We start from the raw sequence: 23,220 nt of genomic DNA, 5'->3' as shown, positions 1-23,220 counted from the left end.
ACAGTAGTGAATCTAAGGCCGCTCGGCAAGTTATTTGCCTACTCTTGCGTTGGCGCTTAGGGTTGTCACTTTTATTGTACCTTCATACTGATACGCGACCCGGCCGCCGCGCCCCGCGCCCCACGGCGGTCAACGACACCTTCTCGTAACTCATGAGGCCCTGGTACTTGTGTAGCGCTGAATTCAATTTTTAAAGAGTTTTTTCTCAAAAATGGACGGCAAAGTCGACTATGCCGTCTAAAAAATAGGTCGCGAAGCGCGGAGTTTATGGTCAGTCAAAATTTAAAAAGTTAAAAACATTGCAGTCTCGATTTTGGGACTGCAATGTTGCATACAAATTCCATTATTTGTCGAGTTCCAAACTTTTTAAAAGTTCAAATGGCCATATCAAATGAAGGCACAGGCCCATTAAACAGCCAAACAGATGATTAGTACCGCGACTATTTAGTTGTCTCAAATAGGTTGGCGTATTTTGGGCAGAAAAATACACTTCTATTTTTTTATTAAAAAAATAAAAAGGTGGCAAGGGCTTTTCTCTGTGAAAATATATACGTAAGAACGTTGCTTTTGTAAAATGTTTCTATGATATTTATGTTTCTTGCACCATTTTTGAGAAAAGCACTATATATGACTCGGCTGGAAGGCTACTTGCTGGCTTCGGATTCAATTAAACGGACTCCCAAGGTCGTCCGTTTAAAACGAATCCTCAGCCTGCAAGTAGCTACTTCCGAGCCTCGACAATAATGTACTATTTTCTCGATTTTAGCCACCGTATGGAGACTAACAAGTAACGCTAAGTAACGCAATGGATATTGCCTACGTATACCGCTATAGGCTATATTAAGGATGTCACATGTGCGTTTCTGACTTTTGATGCAATTGTTCCTACAATACAATACGACCGCGGCGAACTGTACTGAGGCCTACCGAGAGCAGACAAATGCGAGCGGGTGGGCAGCGTACTCGAATGCACGCGATCACAGTCGCGGTACAGCCCACACTGCCGCCACCGTATTCCCCCGTATATTATGCTAATGTGTGCGTGGCAGCGCGTGCGTACACGGCGTCCGGCGCGCACGCACACATTCAAGCCGGCAGCGGCACATTTCTATGAAGATTCACTAATGTTCTTGTACTGTGTCTATCCTGTCTGCTACAGTGGCTAGGAGACTGTTAGCGCTGCCGCGCACGCGCCGCACCAGCGACGCCACCCGCTTGCGCATGATGGCGTGGAAGCCGTCGGTGCGCGCCTCCGCGAACATACCGCTAGCGCTGCAATAGCGCGGCAGCCCCAACAGCATCCTAAAAGCTAAAAGAATTAAGAAGTATTTGATATTTATTGAAATCAACTATGGGACATATTTTTGAGTAAGTTGTCTACTCTACACCCATATTTTAACAAGCTTTTATTAGGTCGACTTGTATGTAACTAACTATGTAATGGAATCTAAGGTAACTAATTTAACCATCTTCCAAGGATTCTAGCGTCATGAAAATTGGCAGCTGTATGTAGTTCTGATGACAATACAATAATATGGTACTGTCGAACTGATCTGATGATGGAGACAGGAGGTGGCCATAGAAACGTCGACTTGTATGTAACTAAGTATGTAATGGAATCTAAGGTAACTAATTTAACCATCTTCCAAGGATTCTAGCGTCATGAAAATTGGCAGCTGTATGTAGTTCTGATGACAATACAATAATATGGTACTGTCGAACTGATCTGATGATGGAGACAGGAGGTGGCCATAGGAACTCTGTGATGAAACAACGCAACCCTAATTGTGTTAGGGGTTTTTAGAATTGTCTCAATGAGTATTAGTTGTCTGTCGTGAGAAAAGTACAGTCAGCGATAAAAGCTTGTACCAAAAATGAAATTTTTGCCAAAAACTTATTTACAGTTGACTGTATCTACAGTGCGACGGCGATATCATAGACTTCATAGAGTAATATAAGTAAAGAAAGAGTGGTAACTCCATACATCAGTTTTCTTACCACAACGCGCGTTATTTCGTAGTCGACATCTAAGGCGCCCTCCAGACTATGTGCGTGAATCGCGGCGCGACGTCGCGGAGCGAACATATCGCGAAGTTGACGTATGACTCCACACTCGCACACTTCACGGCGATTTCGCAGTTTGGTTTGCGGCAATATGGCGGAAAAGCATCAGCTGATCGAGTTTAACTGTTAGTTATCTATGGCATCATCATCGTAAAATATAGCTGCTTAGTATAATATAATTCATATTTATCTTGCCACAGAGGAGCCAAAATATTGTGTAATGTGGAGTCTTGCAAGTTCGCGCTTCGCGTCTCCTTTGACGCGGGCCGAAATATCGACAAAAAACGGAGAACAAGGCGCGAAGGCGTGAACAATCTGCGAAATCGACGCCACACTTGCGTTCGCGGCTTCGCCCGCGATTCACGGGCATAGTCTGGAGGGGGCTTAACGTCAAGTAGTGGAACTATCAGTACCGCTACTTGACCCAGATGGTACAAGTGTCGCTACTGACGAAAAATGTACTGCTAAGTGCTAAAACAATTTACAACTAATATTAGAAGCAGAAGGAGTTGAGAATTGCGTTTCGAGTAATCCGATTATAATAGTAACTGAAAATTGTTGAGCATTAAAGTTTTTGTTCGCCGCGACATCTATTGTCGACTAGCAGTACTGATATATTCCGCTACATGACGCTTGATTTCGACTACGAAATAACGCCCGGTTAGGTAAGAAAATTAATGTATGGAGTTACCACTCTTCCTTTACTTATATTACTCTATGGCAGCGGTCGGCAACCTTTTAGCAGCCAAGGGCCACATAGCAGTTAACGAAGTGGACGCGGGCCGCACTTTTTAATATGTATGACTTTATCAGACATTTTTTTTCAATATCGCATACAAAGTAGCCAGGGAGACTGGCGGGCCGCAAGTAAGAGGTTCGCGGGCCGCGGGTTGCCGACCGCTGCTCTATGGTAATAAGTACTTAAGAGCCCTTCAACGTGCGCACTAGCGCCACAGCTAAATTATCGTGATTATTTAAATTTAACGAAAGATATTGAAAAAAGGGGGCCGCTACGTACTGTATTGTGTATTTAAGTACCTTTTGAATACATCAAACTAGTTTTTATGTTGCTGGATTTGTCAATCTATGCGTCCAAAGTTAAAACGGCCGTTTTTGTTTTAAGTTCCTAGATCGACGAAACCAGCAACATAAAAACTAGTTTGATGTATTCAAAAGGTACTTAAATACACAATACAGTACGTAGCGGCCTCCTTTTTTAAATACCTGTCGTTAAATTTGAATAATCACGATTATTTGGCTGTGGCGCTAGTGCGCACGTTGAAGGGCTCTTAACTTAGCTCACCTCCTAGTAGTAACATAAGGGCAGCACTTGCAGCTAAACTGCTGCACATGGGAGGCGGCGTGGTTGCGCAGCGCGTGTTGCATTTTGAAGTGCGTTTTGCACACTTGACATACGAATGTGCCGCTTTGCTGCAACAGAACGATCGAATGATGATAAAAATATTACACTGAGAGAAAAGTACAACAAAAACACACTTAGAATTACAAAAATAAACTTAATCCGGGGACAAGGAGAGTGAACTAATAGGAACAAATTGACTTTTGCAATTTCTATTAGTTTTTGCAATTTCTATTATCTTTTTGTTGAAATTATATTTGGGATTACTGAGCTGTTTGTAGAAATAAATAAACTTTACAGAAATAGTGAAACGTCCATAATTATTACTAAAACTTCATTTTTTCCCCCAGTACAGAACTGTTTTTTAATTCCTGGTGATGATTTTTCTCTCAGTGTAGGTCACAGAATAAACAATACTAGGTACAGAAGGTACCCTCTCTAAAAAAACGCGTCTGTTACGACAGATATGACCGCTAGGTGGCGCAAGCGCGAGCAGGCGTCCGTTTCGTAGACTACTGATAGACACCAAAATTCGCGATAAACTCAAAAACTACTGAGCGGATTTTCATGCGGTTTTCACCTATCAATAGACCGATTCTAGAGGAAGGTTTAGGTGTATAATTTATTAACCCGTGCGAAGCCGGGGCGGGTCGCTAGTGTTATTATAAAACAATATCCCCCGCCGCGTTTGTGTGCTTGGATGTTCACGATAAACTCAAAAACTACTGAACGGATTTTCCTGCGGTTTTCACCTATCAATAGAGTGATTCTAGAGAAAGGTTTCGGTGTATAATTTGTTAACCCGTGCGAAGCCGGGGCGGGTCGCTAGTGTTATTATAAAACAAAATCCCCCGCCGCGTTTGTGTGCTTGGATGTTCGCGATAAACTCAAAAACTACTGAACGGATTTTCCTGCGGTTTTCACCTATCAATAGAGCGATTCTAGAGGAAGGTTTAGGTGTATAATTTGTTAACCCGTGCGAAGCCGGGGCGGGTCGCTAGTATTATTATAAAACAAAATCCCCGCCGCGTTTGTGTGCTTGGATGTTCACGATAAACTCAAAAACTACTGAACGGATTTTCATGCGGTTTTCACCTATCAATAGAGTGATTCTTGAGGAAGGTTTAGGTGTATAATTTGTTAAGGGTAACCCGTGTGAAGCCGGGGCGGGACGCTAGTAAGTAATAAAATTATAACAAATTAGTATGTATTATATTCCGAGGGCGGACAGGTCTTTTTGGGCTTCGTCACTCCAGCGGTATCTGGGACGCCCAGACGGACGTTTTCCGCCCGGGTGCCCCACATACGCTCTTCTCACAGCACGATCCTCCCCCATCCTCTCCAGGTGACCAAGCCAGCGGAGTCGTGTTGCTTTGATCTCGCCAATTATATTAGGCATCGCAACCAGCTCCTCTAGCTCCCTATTTTTTCTACGCCTCCAAGTTCCATCCTCCTCTCTGATAGGCCCCAGAATCTTCCGCCAACTGCCAACTGGCGTGAAGTGGCGCAGAATAGGGCAGAATGGCGCTCTCTTGTGTCAGAGGCCAAGATCCTCTTTGGGTCACTGAGCCAGTGATGTATGTATGTATGTATGTAGTATGTAATATATGCTACTTACATCAGTATGCCGAATAACATGACTATTATAAGCGTCCTCATCCAAAAACCCCTTAAAACAATCTTCACATTTAAAAACAGAGTTCTTATAATTTGCTGTCTCTTTCCTTCTCATTATCACCTCTCTCTGCTCCTCAAAATTCAAGTCAGTAATGCTAAATAAGGCTTCGTTCAACACTTCACTCGCTGGTTTTCTTCTTCTGTCTATTTTAGGTTCTTTTTTCTTCTTTCTACTCTTTTTTTGCTTTTTCTGTTTAGCTAGAACTTCGTCGCTGGACGTTTCGGGATCTAAAATAAATAATTATTTACCTTCAAAGGCCCAGCCATACAAATGAAAAATGCAATTTTACCACAGAAATTTGAATCTACAATGTAGGCAATAGAGTTGATATTGCGTTGTTCAAAAACTGTCTTCTTCCTCGCGTTATCCCGGCATTTTGCCACGGCTCATGGGAGCCTGGGGTCCGCTTGACAACTAATCCCATGATTTGATGTAGGCACTAGTTTTTACGAAAGCGACTGCCATCTGACCTTCCAACCCAGAGGGGAAACTAGGCCTTATTGGGATTAGTCCGATTTCCTCACGATGTTTTCCTTCACCGAAAATCAAATGATATTTCGTACATAAGTTCCGAAAAACTCATTGGTACGAGCCGGGGTTTGAACCCGCGACCTCCGGATTGAACGCACGCTCTTACCGCTACGCCACCAGCGCTTCAAAAACTGAACGAAACAAAGCAAAAGCAACTCTGTTCCAATTGAATATGATTTAAATTTCATCGAACTGAATGAGTACTATAGGTAGGACCTTGGGCCGTAGGAGGATAATATATCTAATACCTTTAAACAAGCAATTCTTGTTTATTTATTTATTTATTTATATGTATATATATTTTGGGGATCTTGGAAACGGCTCTAACGATTTCGATGAAATTTGCTATATGGGGGTTTTTGGGGGGCGATAAATCGATCTAGAGAGCCAGAGGACCAGAGGACTCGCGGCAGACCACCCGCTAGATGGAGCGCACAAGTCACTACACCGCTGCATCTACATTTGCAGGAAGCCGTACATATGGCGGGTGACAGAAGCCTATGGAAGAGACTGGTCAGCAACATTAGGACATGATGTCACGATCCGCAGCATTGAGGGAACGACTGATGATGATGATGATGATGAAATCGATCTAGCTAGGTGTTATCTCTGGGAAAACGCGCATTTTTGAGTTATGTTTTCCGAGCAAAGCTCGGTCCCCCAGATATTATATACTCATACTCATACTCATACTCATTTATTCATAAAGCCAATTTACATGTCAAATAAAATTAAAATTAATACAGTTAAAATTGAGATATATTAAAATACGCACCTAAATCAAATTGTATACTATGCAGCTCATTATAGCTTGTATCTTCGTTTATATTTACTTCTTGTATGGGTTCTTGCACAAGTTCATATGTTCCTTCCGATTCATGTAAGTTTAAATCATTCTGGTTTATATGTTTGCACACTAAGGTGGATGTGAGATTGAGTTTCTGTCTGTCTATGGTTTGCAGTTGTTGCATGTAATCCTGTAATGATAATAGTTATTTGTTTCACTCGGGGGCAAAGTTGTTGTTTAACCGCTCGTGCTAATATTGATACCCGAGCAAGCGAAAGATTCCAAAATTGAATCTTGAGCGTTGCGAGGGTTTCAAAGCAAGAGGCTTACACAAAATTTGCCCCCGAGTGAAATACAACATTTTTCACCACACCAACCCGAAGCAAATATTAAATTTATTCTGTGGTATTGCTAAGCACAAGTGGAGATAGACTGGCCACATGTTGAGAGACAGGCAGGAAAAATGGAGCAAGATGGTAACGGATTGGTACCCAAGAGGTTGCACATGGAGCCAGAGGAGACCTCAAACAAGATGGGAGGATGAACTCAAACTCACAACGGGCCCGAAATGGAGAAGAGTGGCTCATAACAGACTCCAATGGAAACAGCTAGAGGAGGCCTATGCCAAGCGGCATAGGCCTCCTCTAGCTGTTCTAGCTGTGGCACTGAGCTTAGAGAGATACTCTAACTCAGAATAAAAGGCCTTAATAGATAAAATAGATTGCTATGGAAAACTTACATATTGGTTATGAAGGGTAGCCAGCAGAGACTGGCTGCGCAGGGCCTTTTGCTGGAAGCGAGCACATGCCAGCAGCCTGAAGGCACACTCCCAGCACAGCCAGTGGGGTGAGCCATCTACTGGCAACTGAAAACCATATTTTTTTTAATTTATAGGTATTGTAACGTTCACTGTTACCATGACGGGGCTAGCTCGGTAAAACACAATATTTAGTTACGTCCACTGCCTGCGCGATCTACCCATAGACTGCTGACAGCAGGCGGCTTGGCATGCATATTTATGTATGTATGTATACAGGGTGATTCATGTGACGTGAGCAGGACTAATCCTGCACACTCAGTAACAGATAATTGATCGATCACGTCGTATTTAGGTGAAACAACCACACTTTTTCCTATTTTTTAACTTTTTGGCGAGGGCAAATTTAGTTGCCTTGTTACTTGAGTGAGATACGAGTTTTCAAAAGTAACCAGACCGTGATGACATTCAATTTGACACAGAATATCGGTAGTTTAGTATTCTAATTGTGGGGTGACCATGCATGTCGTAAATAAATTAATAACTTTTTTTCAACACGACTTGAAAATTAACGTTAACCTCACTAATACTGATACGAAACAGTTGCTTATAATTTACGAAATGCGCAGTGTTAGTCCTGCTCACGTCTCCTGAATCACCCTGTATATTACAGGTATCTTTATCTAGAAAACAAAACATGCTAGAATAACAAAGGTAAAAACTATAGGACACAAAACTTAGCACTTAATGCTCTGCATTTGGGACAAGCAGAATGAGTTGTAGATTTAGATTTAGATTTCTTTATTTCAAGATGAAAATTACACTATAAATTTGCTACATTCGTCAAAATTATGTTTATCTTCTCATCATGATCGTCAAAAATTACATTATATATTTAAAAATAAAAAATATTAAGATTAATAAAATTATGTCTCCCAATAAGGATCGTCATGTACAAAGAAAAACATGTCAAACAATTGAATATAAACCAAGTTAACATTAAAGTCATTAAAGTCGATGTCAACATAAATAATTTGTAGCTGTCATTAAAATGTCGAATTTAAACATAAAGTCGATGTCAACATAAATAATTTGTAACTGTCATTAAAATGTCGAATTTAAACATAAAAATATCACAAAAGAACAAAATGTCATGTTTAAAATACAAATCTACAATTTAATAATAAATAAAATTACATATGTTGTTACAAATTCACTTCCATGTACTCATTTACAGAGTACAGAGGGTTATCCAACAAAAGGTTTCTCAATTTGCGCTTAAATGTTTCGTCATTCTTTTCATTTTGTTCAACGAGTAATTATTTAAAAAATGCCAAATAGTAAACATAGTTCACCGAGTCATCACATCAGATATAATAATATACTTACATCAATACTTGTTAGTGCTTCATAATGCGTTTTTAAGTTATAATAGTCCATGTTATACAATTTTGAATCGGTTGTCAGACAAGCCCTGCAGACCTGGAATAGCAATTTTTTTTTGAGCTTACGTTTTGAGCCATTTTAGGAGAAAACACGAAGCGCAAGAGTACCCAAACGCCTTTCAGAAGGCCGATGGGGGGGCCGCAGAGGTAAAGGTAAGCTCACAAGTAAGGGTACCCAACTGTCCGACTCCGATTTGATTTATTTTGATATATGTTATAGAGTAGTCTAAAACAACGGACACGTATTTTTTTTAGCTGCCCAAACTCAACCTGTTAGGAGAAAATGGAAAATAAAGAATGGGGACGTGTTTTGTCATTTCACCACAAACTCATTATTTATATAAACAAAAAAATATATATAATAAATAAATATAATAAATATATATAAAAAAAAAATATGTGTCCGTTATTTTAAACTGAAAAGACATATTAATCAGATACAAGGTCATGGGGGAGAGGCAAGAGATATCCGCCAGAATACATCAGAAAATACTGGTCCTGAAATTATACATGACACGGAGGCGAGTAAAACATGTGAAGATAGTGATGACGATGAGGATATTAATGTAAAAATAAATGCTACTCCACCGGCCTCACAGTGGGCTGATATCATAGGGATTTCTGGGCCTCAGGATTATATGTTTAATCAGAGCCAAGAACGCATACCGCCAACCAACAAATGAGTAAGATCACCTTCATCACCACAAAACATGGAAGCCAAGAGATTAGCCATAGATTCCTATGAGAGTCTGTCAGAGTCTGATTATGAACAGACTGAAGATTCAAACTAAGACTTGTAGACGATAATACATACCTAGTTAGATTTAGTATAAATATATATGATAGAGTGTAAGGACCTTGTAACAGACAATTATTGAATAGTGTTAGTGAACTACCAATAAACAGTGAAACTTAGTGTTAGTGAAACATAGTTTTAGTGAACTATACCGAGGGAAAAGCATGTAGTGTATTGAAATATGAGGATACTTCAGCAAAACCAGTCTGGATATGTCAGGTACACAAGCACATGTGCTCTCCCGAATTTTCGGCTATAATATCGCGATATAATAAAAATAAATCAAATCGGAGTCGGACAGTTGGGTACCCTTCCTTGTCAGATGGTTGGACGGCTTATACCAGGGCATCAGGACCTTGGGAGTGAAAAGTTGGAGAAAGGACAACCACAAATAGATCGGACTGGAGAGATTTGCTTCACCAGGCTATGAAGCTGAAATAGTCCTTAAAATACTAAAAATGTATACTTACTCGCATTGTTATGTAGTAGACTAGTTGCAGAAAATGATTACCAAAGTTGGCAGAGTATATCTCGCTCAAGACTGGACTTAATTAATGATAAGATAAAGGAGCTTCTAGTCCTTAAAAGTGTGTGCTTCTTAATAATGTGAGTTATTTTACATGTTGCATTTATTTATAATTATTTTTCTCAAACCATTAGGAATACAAATACATAAATAAACATACTTTGAGTACTGTCAATGTCAGTTAGACAGAAACGTTTGAAACTGTTTAAGCTACCTTTAAAACAGGTAAATTTCTATATATTTATGTATTGCAGTCTTTATTTGTTTATTTATTAGGATCACCAACAGAAGATACAATTTACATACTAAATATAAGTAACATACTAAGAGGGTCTTTAAGTACTAAACAGCGGGAAAATTCAAAATGGATTTAAAATTTGCATTTAGTTGAAATTTGCAATTGCATATTCACTGTTTGATCTAACAATGGATTGTGAATAATCAATAGAGATGCAACGGATAGTTGTTTGGCCGGATACCGGATATTGCGCCTGACCATCGGCCGAATATCCGGTATCCGGCCGGCGGAACTATAGCTACATTTCGGTTTTTCAGGTGCGAATTCTGCAGGTTTGACCTGTTTCCTAGTGATCGTTCACGCGGACACATTTCTAGGTTCGAAATGAGTGCGCGTGCAAGACAATGGAATGTTTAAATTGTTTTAAAATAATAAACAAGTACGATTATGATCAAGACTGTCCATTAAATCCAATTAGTTTACTCCGAAATCAAGCAATGTTACTATCCGGTATCCGGCTAGTAGGTTTCTATCCGGTATCCGGCCGGATATTAAAATCATGGCCGGATACCGGATAGTAACCGAATATCCGGTGCATCTCTAATAATAAACGTAGTCTATACGTATAGGGACCGTGCGCGTTGGAGGGTCTGCCATCTTGTGGCCTGAATCGGAAACAAATGTGCACATGCACATTGCCAAAGCAAGTGCTACCCATCTACCGTTCTCGTCGGTACGCGTCCTTGTGCATAGTATTAGGTTCTGCCATCTTGTGGGCTACATCGGAAGCATAAACGACACATTTACGCCTCGCGCCAAAAATCTGACGGCTTCTATGCTGCCCCTTGGAGTTCATGCACGGGGCCTATAAATCATAATCATTTATTTAAATGTTAATAGTTAATCCTAATATCGACACTGATAAATAATGGGTTGGGTTGGGATTGTTGGGAGTAAACGAAGTAAATACAAAAACATCACAATTAATTTATGTATTGTATTCAGTTAATATATAAAATACTACAGAATTTCATACATCTAGCTGCTACACACAATATTATGGCTAATAGGCGAAAAATCCTAATGATATTTATTAATTTGTTCACAAAATAACAAAGAGTTAGTCATAGTAAAGGTTAAGAAAAATTCTTGCTATGGATATGAAAGCTGATTTTTCCGTAAAAATTGCCTCAAATGATTTTCCTATTTTAGGTGTTAAGTGTTAGAGTGATAATTTTGTACGATTAAGTTTCAAAAGTAAAAATATTACGAATGACATTCGTATAGTAATGCCATCTATGCTTTGATTAGTCAAACATGTGACGTATTACCGTTTATTTTTACAATCAATAACTCTTTGTTAGATAAGGCAATTAAAAAAGCAATTTCTAACTTGTATTCATAATTCATTAGTATATCATCTTAATAAATTGTGATGATTCCATTTGAGGTATACAATAATGAGTAATTTAAATAATTACTAATTAAAACTATAGGTATGATATTAATATTTACAATACACCATCATATTCGTATCTATAATATTCATATTTAATTTCACACTCAGCACTCATTTAATTAAATAAAATTGTGATAAAATAGTAAATCATAAAGCTTTCGAAACTGCCTGAAGATATACAATGAATATTCATATACCTACATATACACAAGATACCCTTGATTCTTCAAGCATCCATATATTATGATGACCGCTTACCATAGGGACAGGGTAGGCCGTATGTTATTCAGCAATTTGTCATCATTGTGGTACATTTTTAGGATTTAATAAATCGTCTGGAGAACCAGGGGAGAGGCCTTTGCCCAGCAGTGGGACACACAAATAGGCTAAGAAAAAAAAATCGTCTATAGTTCGTTTTTTTAGCATTAGAATGAACTTGAAAGAAGGTAAGCGATCTTGGCATGTCTTTTAATTGAAAAACGCTTTTTATAAATCAATAACTAATACTTATGAAAGCAGAAGAATATAATAAATGACCGTATTAGATTCATAATTGTTACATATTTGCCGTAACTTATTTTTAAAATGTGATTTTCAATTAAAAGACACATCAAGATTGTTTACACCTAATTTCTAATGCTAAAAAAAACGAAGTATAGTGTCTCTACCGGTTTCATCACGATTATCGGTAAGGATTAGTCGTTTGTCCCTTTCCGACGTATTGGTATGATGGAAAGGGACAAACGATTATTATCGGCTTGTCAACTTTAGTAAACGTTTATGAATAAGGGGGTAATTCTACAATCATTTCAATTTTAAAAACACTCGCTGCGGGTTCAGTGTCCGCAGCATGCTTCGCGGTTGTATGGTTATTATCATATCATTTTTTTTTTATAAAGTGCAAATGGGACTGTTGAAGTCGGATTTTGAATTACTCAGACCGTGAATTCAAACTCACTTAGTCCGACTACCAGGAAATACTTTTTGAATGTACCTTTGAATGTATTTAAAAAAAGGTAATTTTACATTTTGGTGCCGTGACCAGGATATTTAAGTTCAAAGCCACTTTCTACCAATTAAGGCTTGTTTTACCTAGATCTAAGTAAAACCTAGTCTTCCATGGGGTCCAGGCATTTCTGCCACGGCGCGGGCTCGGCCTCCCGGTGCCTCTGCCGTTTCGGCCACGGCTTCTTCAGGTGCACGTGTTCAACGTGCGCGCGCTGCTCGCCGGCGGTGGTGAAGCATTTGCCGCATGTTTCGCACTTGAAGGGTTTTAGGCCGGTATGGATCTGTGGACAAAAATAGTTATATTTACTAGTGCCTGTGAGCTTTAGTACTTTTTCAAGGGGGTTTTAGTGAGTGTGGTATTGCGTCTCACATTTTGCTTTAATGAGAGAGTGAGACGCACTGACATTGGACAGGTGGAATACCACCCTGACATATGCGGGGTGTTTTCGTGATATTATACAAAGTGTATTGGTAACATGCCGGTATACAGAGTGTATTGGTGACATATGTAGCGGCCGAAGCACGGTCGCAATTTTATCACATGTCACCATGCCTGTCACGTTCTAACAAGTATGTAAGTGCAAAAGTGACAGGCGATAAAACTGGAACACCAGGTTCGTCTTCTGGGTGAAGCTCTTGTCGCCTCCATACATTACTTACAGTACGGTTTCATACAATTTTAGAGCCTAAGGTAATTCTGCTGTCTTTGAACTAACAAGGTGAGACAGTGCCACAATAATCATATCTTCATAGAAATTTGACGTTTATGGTGACACTTTTACACTATGCTATATACAGGATCGTTTTGGTGATATGCTGATATATACTAGACGGCTGAATAACATATTTATACACGGTGTTTTAGTGACATACACAAAGTGTTTTAGTATCAAATGCAGGATGTTTTGGTGACATATACAGGATGTTTTGGTGACATATACAGGATGTTTTGGTGACATATACAGGATGTTTTGGTGACATATACAGGATGTTTTGGTGACATATACAGGATGTTTTGGTGACATACACCGTGAAATTTTAGTGGTTTTTTTCCCGCGGCAGGGCGATTTGCTATCGGTAGTACTTTCGAATTATGATAGACAAACTTAAAAATAAACTGATTCCCAAAAAAAAAAATTACAAAAAAATAATCTAAACTCGAACAAGCGAAAACCAATAGTAACACACTAAAACTGCAAGTCGACGACAGTTCCCGATATTGTAAACAGATAAACAAATAAACAAGCACATGTTACTTTTTTAAACTGTGTAACAGGCTAGAATGCTTTACTGTTTGACAACTGAAAATAAAATTTACTTAGACTGTTCCTTCACGATTAACAGTTGAAATAAAACCTTTTTATTAGTTTGATGATTGCCATTACGTTGTGTCAACTTTGGTAAATCGAATAATTACATCCTCTTCGCTTATTAAACTAATGTGATAACAGATCCTGTCAATGTCATCACTGCTATTTCTAGTAAAATGGATCAACATTACGAATATTCTAATTTAGAGTACGTCGCGATGGTGCAGCTGTACGCTAGGGCTAACTACGACTCCCACGCCGCCCGGCGACTTTACGCGGAACCGGACCATTTATAGTCGCTGCGTCTTCGGGGGATTTTAAACCCCCAAGTTCCACACGGACGAACAATTGTCGCCGCAACACAGCGGCTGCTTAACCACGGGCAGTTTCAAACGCCAGCACATGCACAGGGCAGAGGTGATTGTGTATTGAACGTGGCGGATTGCAGTTCGAACAATTATTGCGGTATCGGGAAGTTTAAGTGTTTGTTTAAGTTTTTGATCATTAAAAGCTTGATCTTAACTTGTTATGTTTACTTTTAAGGATCTGCAAACTCACTGCACGTAAAATGTGTGAAGGTAAAATAAATGGAACTACTTTTTAGGTTATTTTGTTTCATTCACTCAAAAGAATTAGGTAGGTACTACTGCAGTGCTACTACTGGTGTTAGGTCACTTTCGAGTTTCGTTCGACACATTTATAAATCTGGCATTTCTTAACATTATTTAAAAAAAAGATTACACATCGACTGTATATCGATAGCAGAATCATTTCGTTGCGGGAAAACAACCACTAAAATTTCACGGTGTATACATGATGTTTTTGTGACAAAGCAGGATCTTTTGGTGACCTACATAGGGTGTTTTGGTGACATATACTCACAAACATATGCCTCCGGCGGTTGTTGAAGAAGGCAAAGTGCTTCCCGCACAGGGGGCACTCGTAGCTGGGCCGCGTGGCGCTGTGGACCCGCATGTGGAACACCAGGTTCGTCTTCTGGGTGAAGCTCTTCTCGCACCGGTCGCACTTGAAACGCTTCTCGCCGGTGTGCACCCACATGTGGTCTTTTAAGAGGGCCATACTCTGAAAACATACAGGGTGGATTTTTATAAATTGGACAATAAGGGGCTGTTCATAAATTACGTCATCTATTTTTAACGATTTTGACCCCCCCCCCCCTAAAATAATGCTTCGAATGACCCCTTTCCTCCTTCGTCATGTTACCATCATCCGATGTCCAGAACTGCTTTTCACATCAACTATGAGGAAAATAAAAAAATCTTAGTGTTGACACTAGTGTTGCCACTTTTTAATTTCTACTCTTTTTTGCCAGGCTGTACATACGATGTTCATAGTTAATTATATTAATATTTTATACTGGCAGTGTCTTTGAACAGAAAAGTGACACTTTGATACCTCCTAGCAGGGAAGAAAAAATCATTTTCTGATTAGGTGAACTTTTACAGTACCTACATATGGCCCTATTTTCCCGCACTAGTGCGTAAAATAGCATGAATAATAAAAATGAATAGGTAAATTCTTCTTTTCCGCACTTCTTCTTCCTCGCGTTATCCCGGCATTCTGCCACGGCTCATGGGAGCCTGGGGTCCGCTTGACAACTAATCCCATGATTTGACGTAGGCACCAGTTTTACGAAAGCGACTGCCATCTGACCTTCCAACCCAGAGGGTAAACTAGGCCTTATTGGGATTAGTCCGGTTTCCTCACGATGTTTTCCTTCACCGAAAAGCGTCTGGTAAATATCAAATGATATTTCGTACATAAGTTCCGAAAAACTCATTGGTACGAGCCGGGGTTTGAACCCGCGACCTCCAGATTGCAAGTCGCACGCTCTTACCGCTAGGCCACCAGCGCTTCTTCTTCTTCTCTTTTCCGCACTTGTATCGTAAATAACTATTACCTGGAAGATGCGTCCGCACTGCTCGCACATGCAGGGCGTCTTCATCGCGGGGTACTTGGTTCGATTCTTGTCCGGGTGCGCGCGCCGGAAGTGCTGAGCGTACAAGCGTAGGTCACGCAGTTGGATGCCACACTGGAAATAAAATCGGGAGTTTATATTAGGTGAAAGCCACCCGTAGATAACTTAAATATATATCAAAGACTTACAGACTTATACATAAACATGCTACTCGTACGTGCCTCAATTAGCTAATAATCGTTTATCCTTAGTCGCCGTGGGGTGAGGTACAAACAGCAAAACTATTAACTGCCCATCGGTGGACCTTACGCCTTTTGTAATAGGGTTTACGACCTGTCAGTTAACAGCGTCGGCGATGATTTTACATTCAGGGCAAGGTGAGCTGTACGAAATGTTATTAATAGGGAGTATTACTGCAATGTTCTGCCGCCAGAGTGCAGCACTAATTTGTTTAGTAAACCATAGAGTAACTTATACATACTAGGCCCTAAACAGTTTTTTGACAAGTTTTCACTGTGACATTGATGCACCAATTCGGTTTGTTTACAGGTGGCCTGCCGCGAAACGCGACAATCGGGATTTCTTTATCTGCCTCTCTATCGATCGAATAAACAAGAGTGATAGAGAGGCAGAAATTGAACTTTCGATTGTCGTGTTTCGCGGTAGGCCATGTGATTGACGTGACGTGTGATGTGTCATTGATGATGTCAATGAAGTTTGTTTACTGTATGTGTACTGTATGTTAGTGGTGCCACCTACGCAGAGCTTTGCATAATATTTAGGGATGTACCGACATCCGGGAAAGCCGACTATCCGGCCTTATTTGTAGTCGGCGATTAGTCGGCGACTAGTCGGCAAAAATGGCCGATTAGTCGGCACTTTATAATTGACAGTAAAACAGAAATAAACAGCAAATATATACCTAAGCTTTTAACCTATTTTACCCAAATTCCTGTTTAGGGTGCCTACGAAAACTTTTGTTAAAATTATTGACAGTGTGGTCGCTTTCTTATGTCCGATTGGTTGAAATATAGCCTAAGGTTTTTTTAATTTTTTAGCTTTACCACCTTTTTTGCCTGTAGGTAGATGAATAGCGCAACGATAGGGGTAAAACGACTTTTTTAAATCCATCTGAACCGAACTTATATGAAACTAATGATCTGGCCGACTAGCCGACTAGTCGGCCGACTAATCGGCCATCCGAGCGCCGATTAGTCGGCCAAATCAATAGTCGGTACATCACTAATAATATTCCCTATTACCTGTTCGCAAGTGACGGGTCCGGCGGTGTCCTGTCTCTCTCCGTCGCGCGCACTCTCACTCACTCTCCGCACCACTCGACCGTCCTCCGCGTTGATTCTTCGTGAGTCAACGTTTCCTGTGGCAAGTGTGTCCTAGCCTCTCGTGCCACAATACAAGTGTCACACAAGTGTCATACCTGTTCGCAAGTGACGGGTCCGGCGGTGTCCTGTCTCTCTCACTCTCCGCACCACTCGACCGTCCTCCGCGTTGATTCTTCGTGAGTCAACGTTTCCTGTGGCAAGTGTGTCCTAGCCTCTCATGCCACAATACAAGTGTCACACAAGGGCACAGTACCTGTTCGCAAGTGACGGGCCCGGCGGTGTCCTGTCTCTCTCCGTCGCGCGCGTGTATCACGGGTCTCCTTTCAACCCTCCGCATCACTCGACCGTTTTTCTCCGCGTTGATGCTTTGCGAGTCGTTACGGATGCGATTGCTGTAAGATTACAAATTTATTTATTTTATTTTATTTATTTAAATTTTTTTTAAATTATTTATATCACTTAATTTATTATTTTCAATTTTATTATAATGTTAATAAGTTTTGTTAACTTATGTGTGTCAAAAGTGTAAAGTGTGATATGAGCGAAAGCTTGCAATAAATGTTTTTTTTTTATAATGTGTAGTAAGTGTAGGTTAATGTTAGCTTCACATCTAAGGAATGAGAAAGCCAATGAAAAATAATTGACCGAGCAGAGGTCTCCATTTCAGCTTGGTCAAAGTGCTTTCGTATATTCGTATGGTCTCCTCTACAGATCGCAAATTCAACAGATACTCATTACAATTCTCGACGATCAAATTGATTTTTGTCTTCAATACAGTTTTTGGCCTTCAGTTCAGTCTTCAATACAATTCAAAATGGCGGATGGATTTGATTAAAAATGTACATGCTCGAGAGATGTACACACAGCTCACAGAGCCACTCGTTTTAAATGTTCTTCTAGATTCCATACGACGACAGAAGATGTATGGAGCTTATGTTCACACTCCTCTTTCTTTCCTAATTCCTATTCTTATGTTTAATATAATTATAATTTTTTATCATTGGTATCTCGCGATGATCATGACCCCCGCGATACAGGCCATGCCTAGTGCGGGGTTCACTAGAACGTGCCTGTTAAACTTTTATTGTGAATAAATAAATGGTTTCTTATTCTTATTCTTTATGTGTGGAGACTTACGGGTCGCTATCGCTGCTGTGTCGCGATGACAGCTTGAAATGCCGCGCGTGGGCCTTTTCCGACACGAAACGTACTTGAAATGTACAGCCAAGCGTGAGTTGGACTTATGTACGGAACCCTTGGAACGCGAGTCCGGCTCGCACTTGACCGGTTTTTTAATTTAATAATTTAGGTGTCCTTCTAGATTCCCTACGACGACAGAAAGACACAGAAGATGTATGGAGGTTAAAGTCGCACCAATAAAAGTCTGCAGCGGATTTGATAGCCCACGCAGTGTAAGTGTTATGTATACGTCATAATTTCATACAAGTTTGACGTTTAAAATGACACTTGCACTGCGTGGGCTATCAAAATCGCTGCAGACTTTTTACGGTCTGACTATATGTGTGGAGACTTAAAGTGACATTCCATTTCCAACTGCAGCTGCAATACTGTTCATTTTACTATGGAAACGCGTCGCTGTCACTGTCAATTTCCATAGTAAAATGAACAGTATTGCAGCTGCAGTTGGAAATGGAATGTCACTCTTACGGGTCGCTGTCGCTGCTGTGTCGCGACGACAGCTTGAGATGTCGCTCGTGGGCCTCTTCAGACACGAAGCGTACTTCGCACGTCTCGCAGTACGGACCTTCTAACTCCACCTGCAGTTAAAGTGCAAAAGCTTTATATAAAGTCATTTCCGAGCGCCTTATAGATGCGTCTGGTGACCAGAGGGCTGGCAGCTACTTCGGCCAGAGACTATAGTTCGTTTTTTTAGCATTAGAAATAAGGTAAACAATCTTGATGTGTTTTAATTGAAAAACACATTTTAAAAATAAATTACGGCAAATATGTAACAATTATGAATCTAATACGATCATTTATATTCTTCTGCTTTCATAAGTAATAGTTTTAGATTTTTAAAAAGCGTTTTTCAATTAAAAGACATGTCAAGATCGCTTACCTTCTTGCAAGTTCTTTCTAATGTAAAAAAAAACTACTATAAGGGTCGGTTGCACCAAACTGTTCGTATCGTTAAAGAGTTCGCTAAATTTTTATGTATGGAAAGTTTCATAGTAAAGCGCCGGGGCGCGCCGGCTGACGTTGATCAGTCTGTCAAATGTGGTTGGTGCAACTGGCCTTAAGTCTGGCCATCCAACGAGGTAACGCTGCCAGTGTACTGGGCACCATAGCACATGACAGCGACCTGGGGAGCATTTTTTATTTATAAGTCTATTTATAAGATTATTTTAAGTTTTTTATTGCATGTAGTTTAGTTAATATTATTGTTTAGTTTGTATTTTTATGTCCCAATAAAGTCTAATTTTTATTTGAAGTAGATTTTAGTAGTAGTCCCTTTATAACCGTGCGTATTGGAGGGTCTGCCATCTCGTGACCTGGACCGAAAGCGAAAACTATATGGTATTTTCCTACTAGTCAAATCAGTTACTTTTTAGAAAAGTTTTTCTTATACCCCCCTCCCCCCACACAACCTCACGTGTATTTTTTTGAAATTTTATCATTCGACCAATTTTTTACATAAATAGTATTGTATATAGAAAATCTGGTTTATTTTTCTATTTCTAACCTCGCGTGATTTGTGCACAAGCCCTATGGAATTTATACGAAACATTACATCGTGATAGCACGGTCAACTCACCTACTTTTTATATTTCTATCCGATTTAAGTATTAAATAGAACTTGTGTTTAAAAATAAATCCTATCTGTGTTTTTCTAATAATTATCTGTTGCTTTATTTCATGCATGGTGTAATAGTACATTATTGTCGAGGCTCGGAAGTAGCTACTTGCAGGCTGAGGATTCGTTTTAAACGGACGACCTTGGGAGTCCGTTTAATTGAATCCGAAGCCAGCAAGTAGCCTTCCAGCCGAGTCATATATAGTGCTTTTCTCAAAAATGGTGCAAGAAATACAAATATCATAGAAATATTTTACAAAAGCAACGTTCTTACGTATATATTTTCACAGAAAAAAGCCCTTGCCGCCTTTTTATTTTTTTTAATAAAAAAAGAGAGGTGTATTTTTCTGCCAAAAATACGCCAACCTATTTGAGACAGCTAAATAGTCGCGGTACTAATTATCTGTTTGGCTGTTTAATGGGCCTGAGTCTTCATTTGATATGGTCATTTCAACATTTAAAAAGTTTGGAACTCGACAAATAATGGAATTTGTATGCAACATTGCAGTCCCAAAATCGAGACTGCAATGTTTTTAACTTTTTAATTTTTGACTGACCATAAACTACGCGCTTCGCGACCTATTTTTTAGACGGCAAAGTCGACTTTGCCGTCCATTTTTGAGAAAAATAAATTGATGCATCAGGGCAGTTTGTTTACAGGTTGCCTACCGCGAAACGCGAAAATCGAAATTTCGTTATCTGCCTCTAGACTTCAGACGAGAGTGATAGAGAGGCAGCAACCGAACATTTGATTTTCTTGTTTCGCAGTAGACCCTGTGATAGCGCGAGTGGCGCCCTCTACACAGAGTTTTGCGTAATATTCCCTATTGTGTAAACAAACCCAGTGTTGCCAACTCGGATTTTGAAAAAATGATAGACTAATGTCTAGACTCTAGATAATGGCAAAATTATACAAAAAAATTTTGAAACATGCCAAAAAAAATGCTAAAATGTCACTTGAAATTAGACACTTAAAACACATACATTTTTCAAATTTGACGCCTTTTTCTACTGACAAGATCTGCTTGACCAACTTTATATAGACCGTCGACGTCCATCCGTCCACAAAAGTCAAAATTCATATGAAAATATGAATCACATAAGGCGATGGCGCATATTGTTGCTGCCAAGTTGGTGCCAACTTGGCTTAGACTAAATTATGCTAAAAAATATGCCAGATGCTAAATGGAAAATTCTGGTGCCAAAGCGAGTGAAAATATGCCAGATCTGACATCATTTATGCCAAGTTGGCAACCCATGCATAATAAAAAAAAAAAAAACTGAACAAACCGACCGTCTTGTCCTGCAGCCGGTGATTCTTCTTCTTGTGAACGTCGATGCCCTTCTTGCTGACGAACATGTACAGTCAACGGTAAAAATATGGGTGTACAAATCATTTCAAAAATATGTCCCATAACTCTTATGTCAGTGAATTAAGAACTATGGGACATATTTTTGAGTAAGTTGTCTACACCCATATTTTTACCGTTGACTTTACCCACACAGCTCGCACACGAAGTCGGACACGTGCTTTATTCTTATGTGGCCCATGTATGTTGTCAGTTTACTGGAAGAAATGCGAATAATGCAGTGTCTGTGTAGTCTGTGAAACCGACCGTCTTGTCCTGCAGCCGGTGTTTCTTCTTCTTGTGAACGTCGATGCCCTTCTTGCTGACGAATGTGTACCCGCACAGCTCGCACACGAAGTCGGACACGTGCTTTATTCTTATGTGAACCATGTATGTCGTTAGTTTACTGGAAGAAATGCGAATAATGCAGTGTCTGTGTAGTCTGTGAAACCGACCGTCTTGTCCTGCAGCCGGTGTTTCTTCTTCTTGTGAACGTCGATGCCCTTCTTGCTGACGAACGTGTACCCGCACAGCTCGCACACGAAGTCGGACACGTGCTTTATTCTTATGTGGCCCATGTATGTGGTCAGTTTACTGGAAGAAATGCAAATAATGCGGTGTGTGTGTAGTTTGTGAAACCGACCGTCTTGTCCTGCAGCCGGTGTTTCTTCTTCTTGTGAACGTCGATGCCCTTCTTGCTGACGAACGTGTACCCGCACAGCTCGCACACGAAGTCGGACACGTGCTTTATTCTTATGTGGCCCATGTATGTCGTCAGTTTACTGGAAGAAATGCAAATAACTGTGAAACAAACCGACCGTCTTGTCCTGCAGCCTGTGTTTCTTCTTCTTGTGAACGTCGATGCCCTTCTTGCTGACGAACGTGTACCCGCACAGCTCGCACACGAAGTCGGACACGTGCTTTATCCTTATGTGGCCCATGTATGTGGTCAGTTTACTGGAAGAAATGAAAATTATGAATTGAATAGTTTTTAAACGGTGTCGTTCGGTCATGGTAATTTTCTGACGTAATTAATTTACCTAAACAGTAAAAACGGGACCCTATCACAGAATAAATAATAGTACTAGGTACAGAATACTCACTCTCTAACAAAACGCGTCTGTTACGATCAGCACAGATATGGCCGCTAGGTGGCGACGGCGCCACGCCCGGCTTATGGCTAGCTGGGACATTTTGGGAAATGTGGTGGAAGTTGTTCAGCTTCGTACCTATACTCTACCAGCATACCAATTTTTATAGAAATCTAAAATGTGATCGAAATGAACAAACTTTTTGAGAATTGCTCAGGATAGGATCAGTACATCAATAAATAAAAATAAAAAACCTAATTTTTTTTTACTTTTTTTTACGGACAGTGTGAAAACGCTCTTAGGAACTGCGAGAGAGAATGATCGACTGAAGATTGACAAAATTTCATAACGAGATGACGAAAAGTTCGACATGCCAATCTATTGTGCCAGTAAATTCTTTTAAATTCTTGTAAACTCTCTCTTGTACCACTTCACGTTGCCATGGTTACGCTAAATATGTGACGTTCCACGGGAAAAGGTACCTTATGGCGGCTGGCGCTTGCGTCGCACAGCACCGCAATATTATTGGAGCGGCGTTAATAATATCGTAAACTCCAACCGCCATAAGGTGTCTTTACCCGTGGGATGTGGGAGGTGGAGAGGACTACTCACTCGAATTCGCTCGGACAGTGCGGGCACTGGTACTTAGTGCCGGCATGCCACTTTTCGTGCTCGCGGGCAACGCCCCTGGAAATAAAACGAACCAAATATGAGGATAGGTTAG

General features: G+C 40.2%; 2 protein-coding genes across 2 annotated transcripts in view; both read right to left on the bottom strand.

Annotated features, from left to right (window-relative positions):
• The window catches only part of LOC134677405 (zinc finger protein ZFP2-like), a 28,938-nt gene extending 18,856 nt beyond the window's left edge, over positions 1-10,082 (bottom strand). Inside the window, exons 1-6 of the mRNA XM_063535859.1 lie at positions 9,889-10,082; positions 8,567-8,659; positions 7,160-7,285; positions 6,409-6,610; positions 5,043-5,329; positions 3,368-3,495 (exon numbers count right to left, since the gene is read on the bottom strand). Coding sequence (XP_063391929.1) covers positions 3,368-3,495; positions 5,043-5,329; positions 6,409-6,610; positions 7,160-7,285; positions 8,567-8,659; positions 9,889-9,894 — 842 coding nt within the window. The 5' untranslated portion in view covers positions 9,895-10,082. The remainder of the gene's footprint in view (positions 1-3,367; positions 3,496-5,042; positions 5,330-6,408; positions 6,611-7,159; positions 7,286-8,566; positions 8,660-9,888) is intronic.
• Positions 10,083-11,163: 1,081 nt separating this feature from the next.
• LOC134677470 (zinc finger protein 724-like) overlaps positions 11,164-23,220 on the bottom strand; it is a 36,409-nt gene continuing 24,352 nt past the window's right edge. Inside the window, exons 9-15 of the mRNA XM_063535952.1 lie at positions 23,109-23,183; positions 22,224-22,362; positions 18,910-19,019; positions 17,495-17,633; positions 15,881-16,012; positions 14,842-15,042; positions 11,164-12,930 (exon numbers count right to left, since the gene is read on the bottom strand). Coding sequence (XP_063392022.1) covers positions 12,751-12,930; positions 14,842-15,042; positions 15,881-16,012; positions 17,495-17,633; positions 18,910-19,019; positions 22,224-22,362; positions 23,109-23,183 — 976 coding nt within the window. The 3' untranslated portion in view covers positions 11,164-12,750. The remainder of the gene's footprint in view (positions 12,931-14,841; positions 15,043-15,880; positions 16,013-17,494; positions 17,634-18,909; positions 19,020-22,223; positions 22,363-23,108; positions 23,184-23,220) is intronic.

The sequence above is a fragment of the Cydia fagiglandana genome, chromosome 26 (genome assembly GCF_963556715.1).
Source record: "Cydia fagiglandana chromosome 26, ilCydFagi1.1, whole genome shotgun sequence".
NCBI classification, from domain to species: Eukaryota; Metazoa; Arthropoda; class Insecta; order Lepidoptera; family Tortricidae; genus Cydia; species Cydia fagiglandana.
Note: the sequence above shows the minus strand (reverse complement) of the source record. Positions and strands in the feature narration are given on the sequence as shown.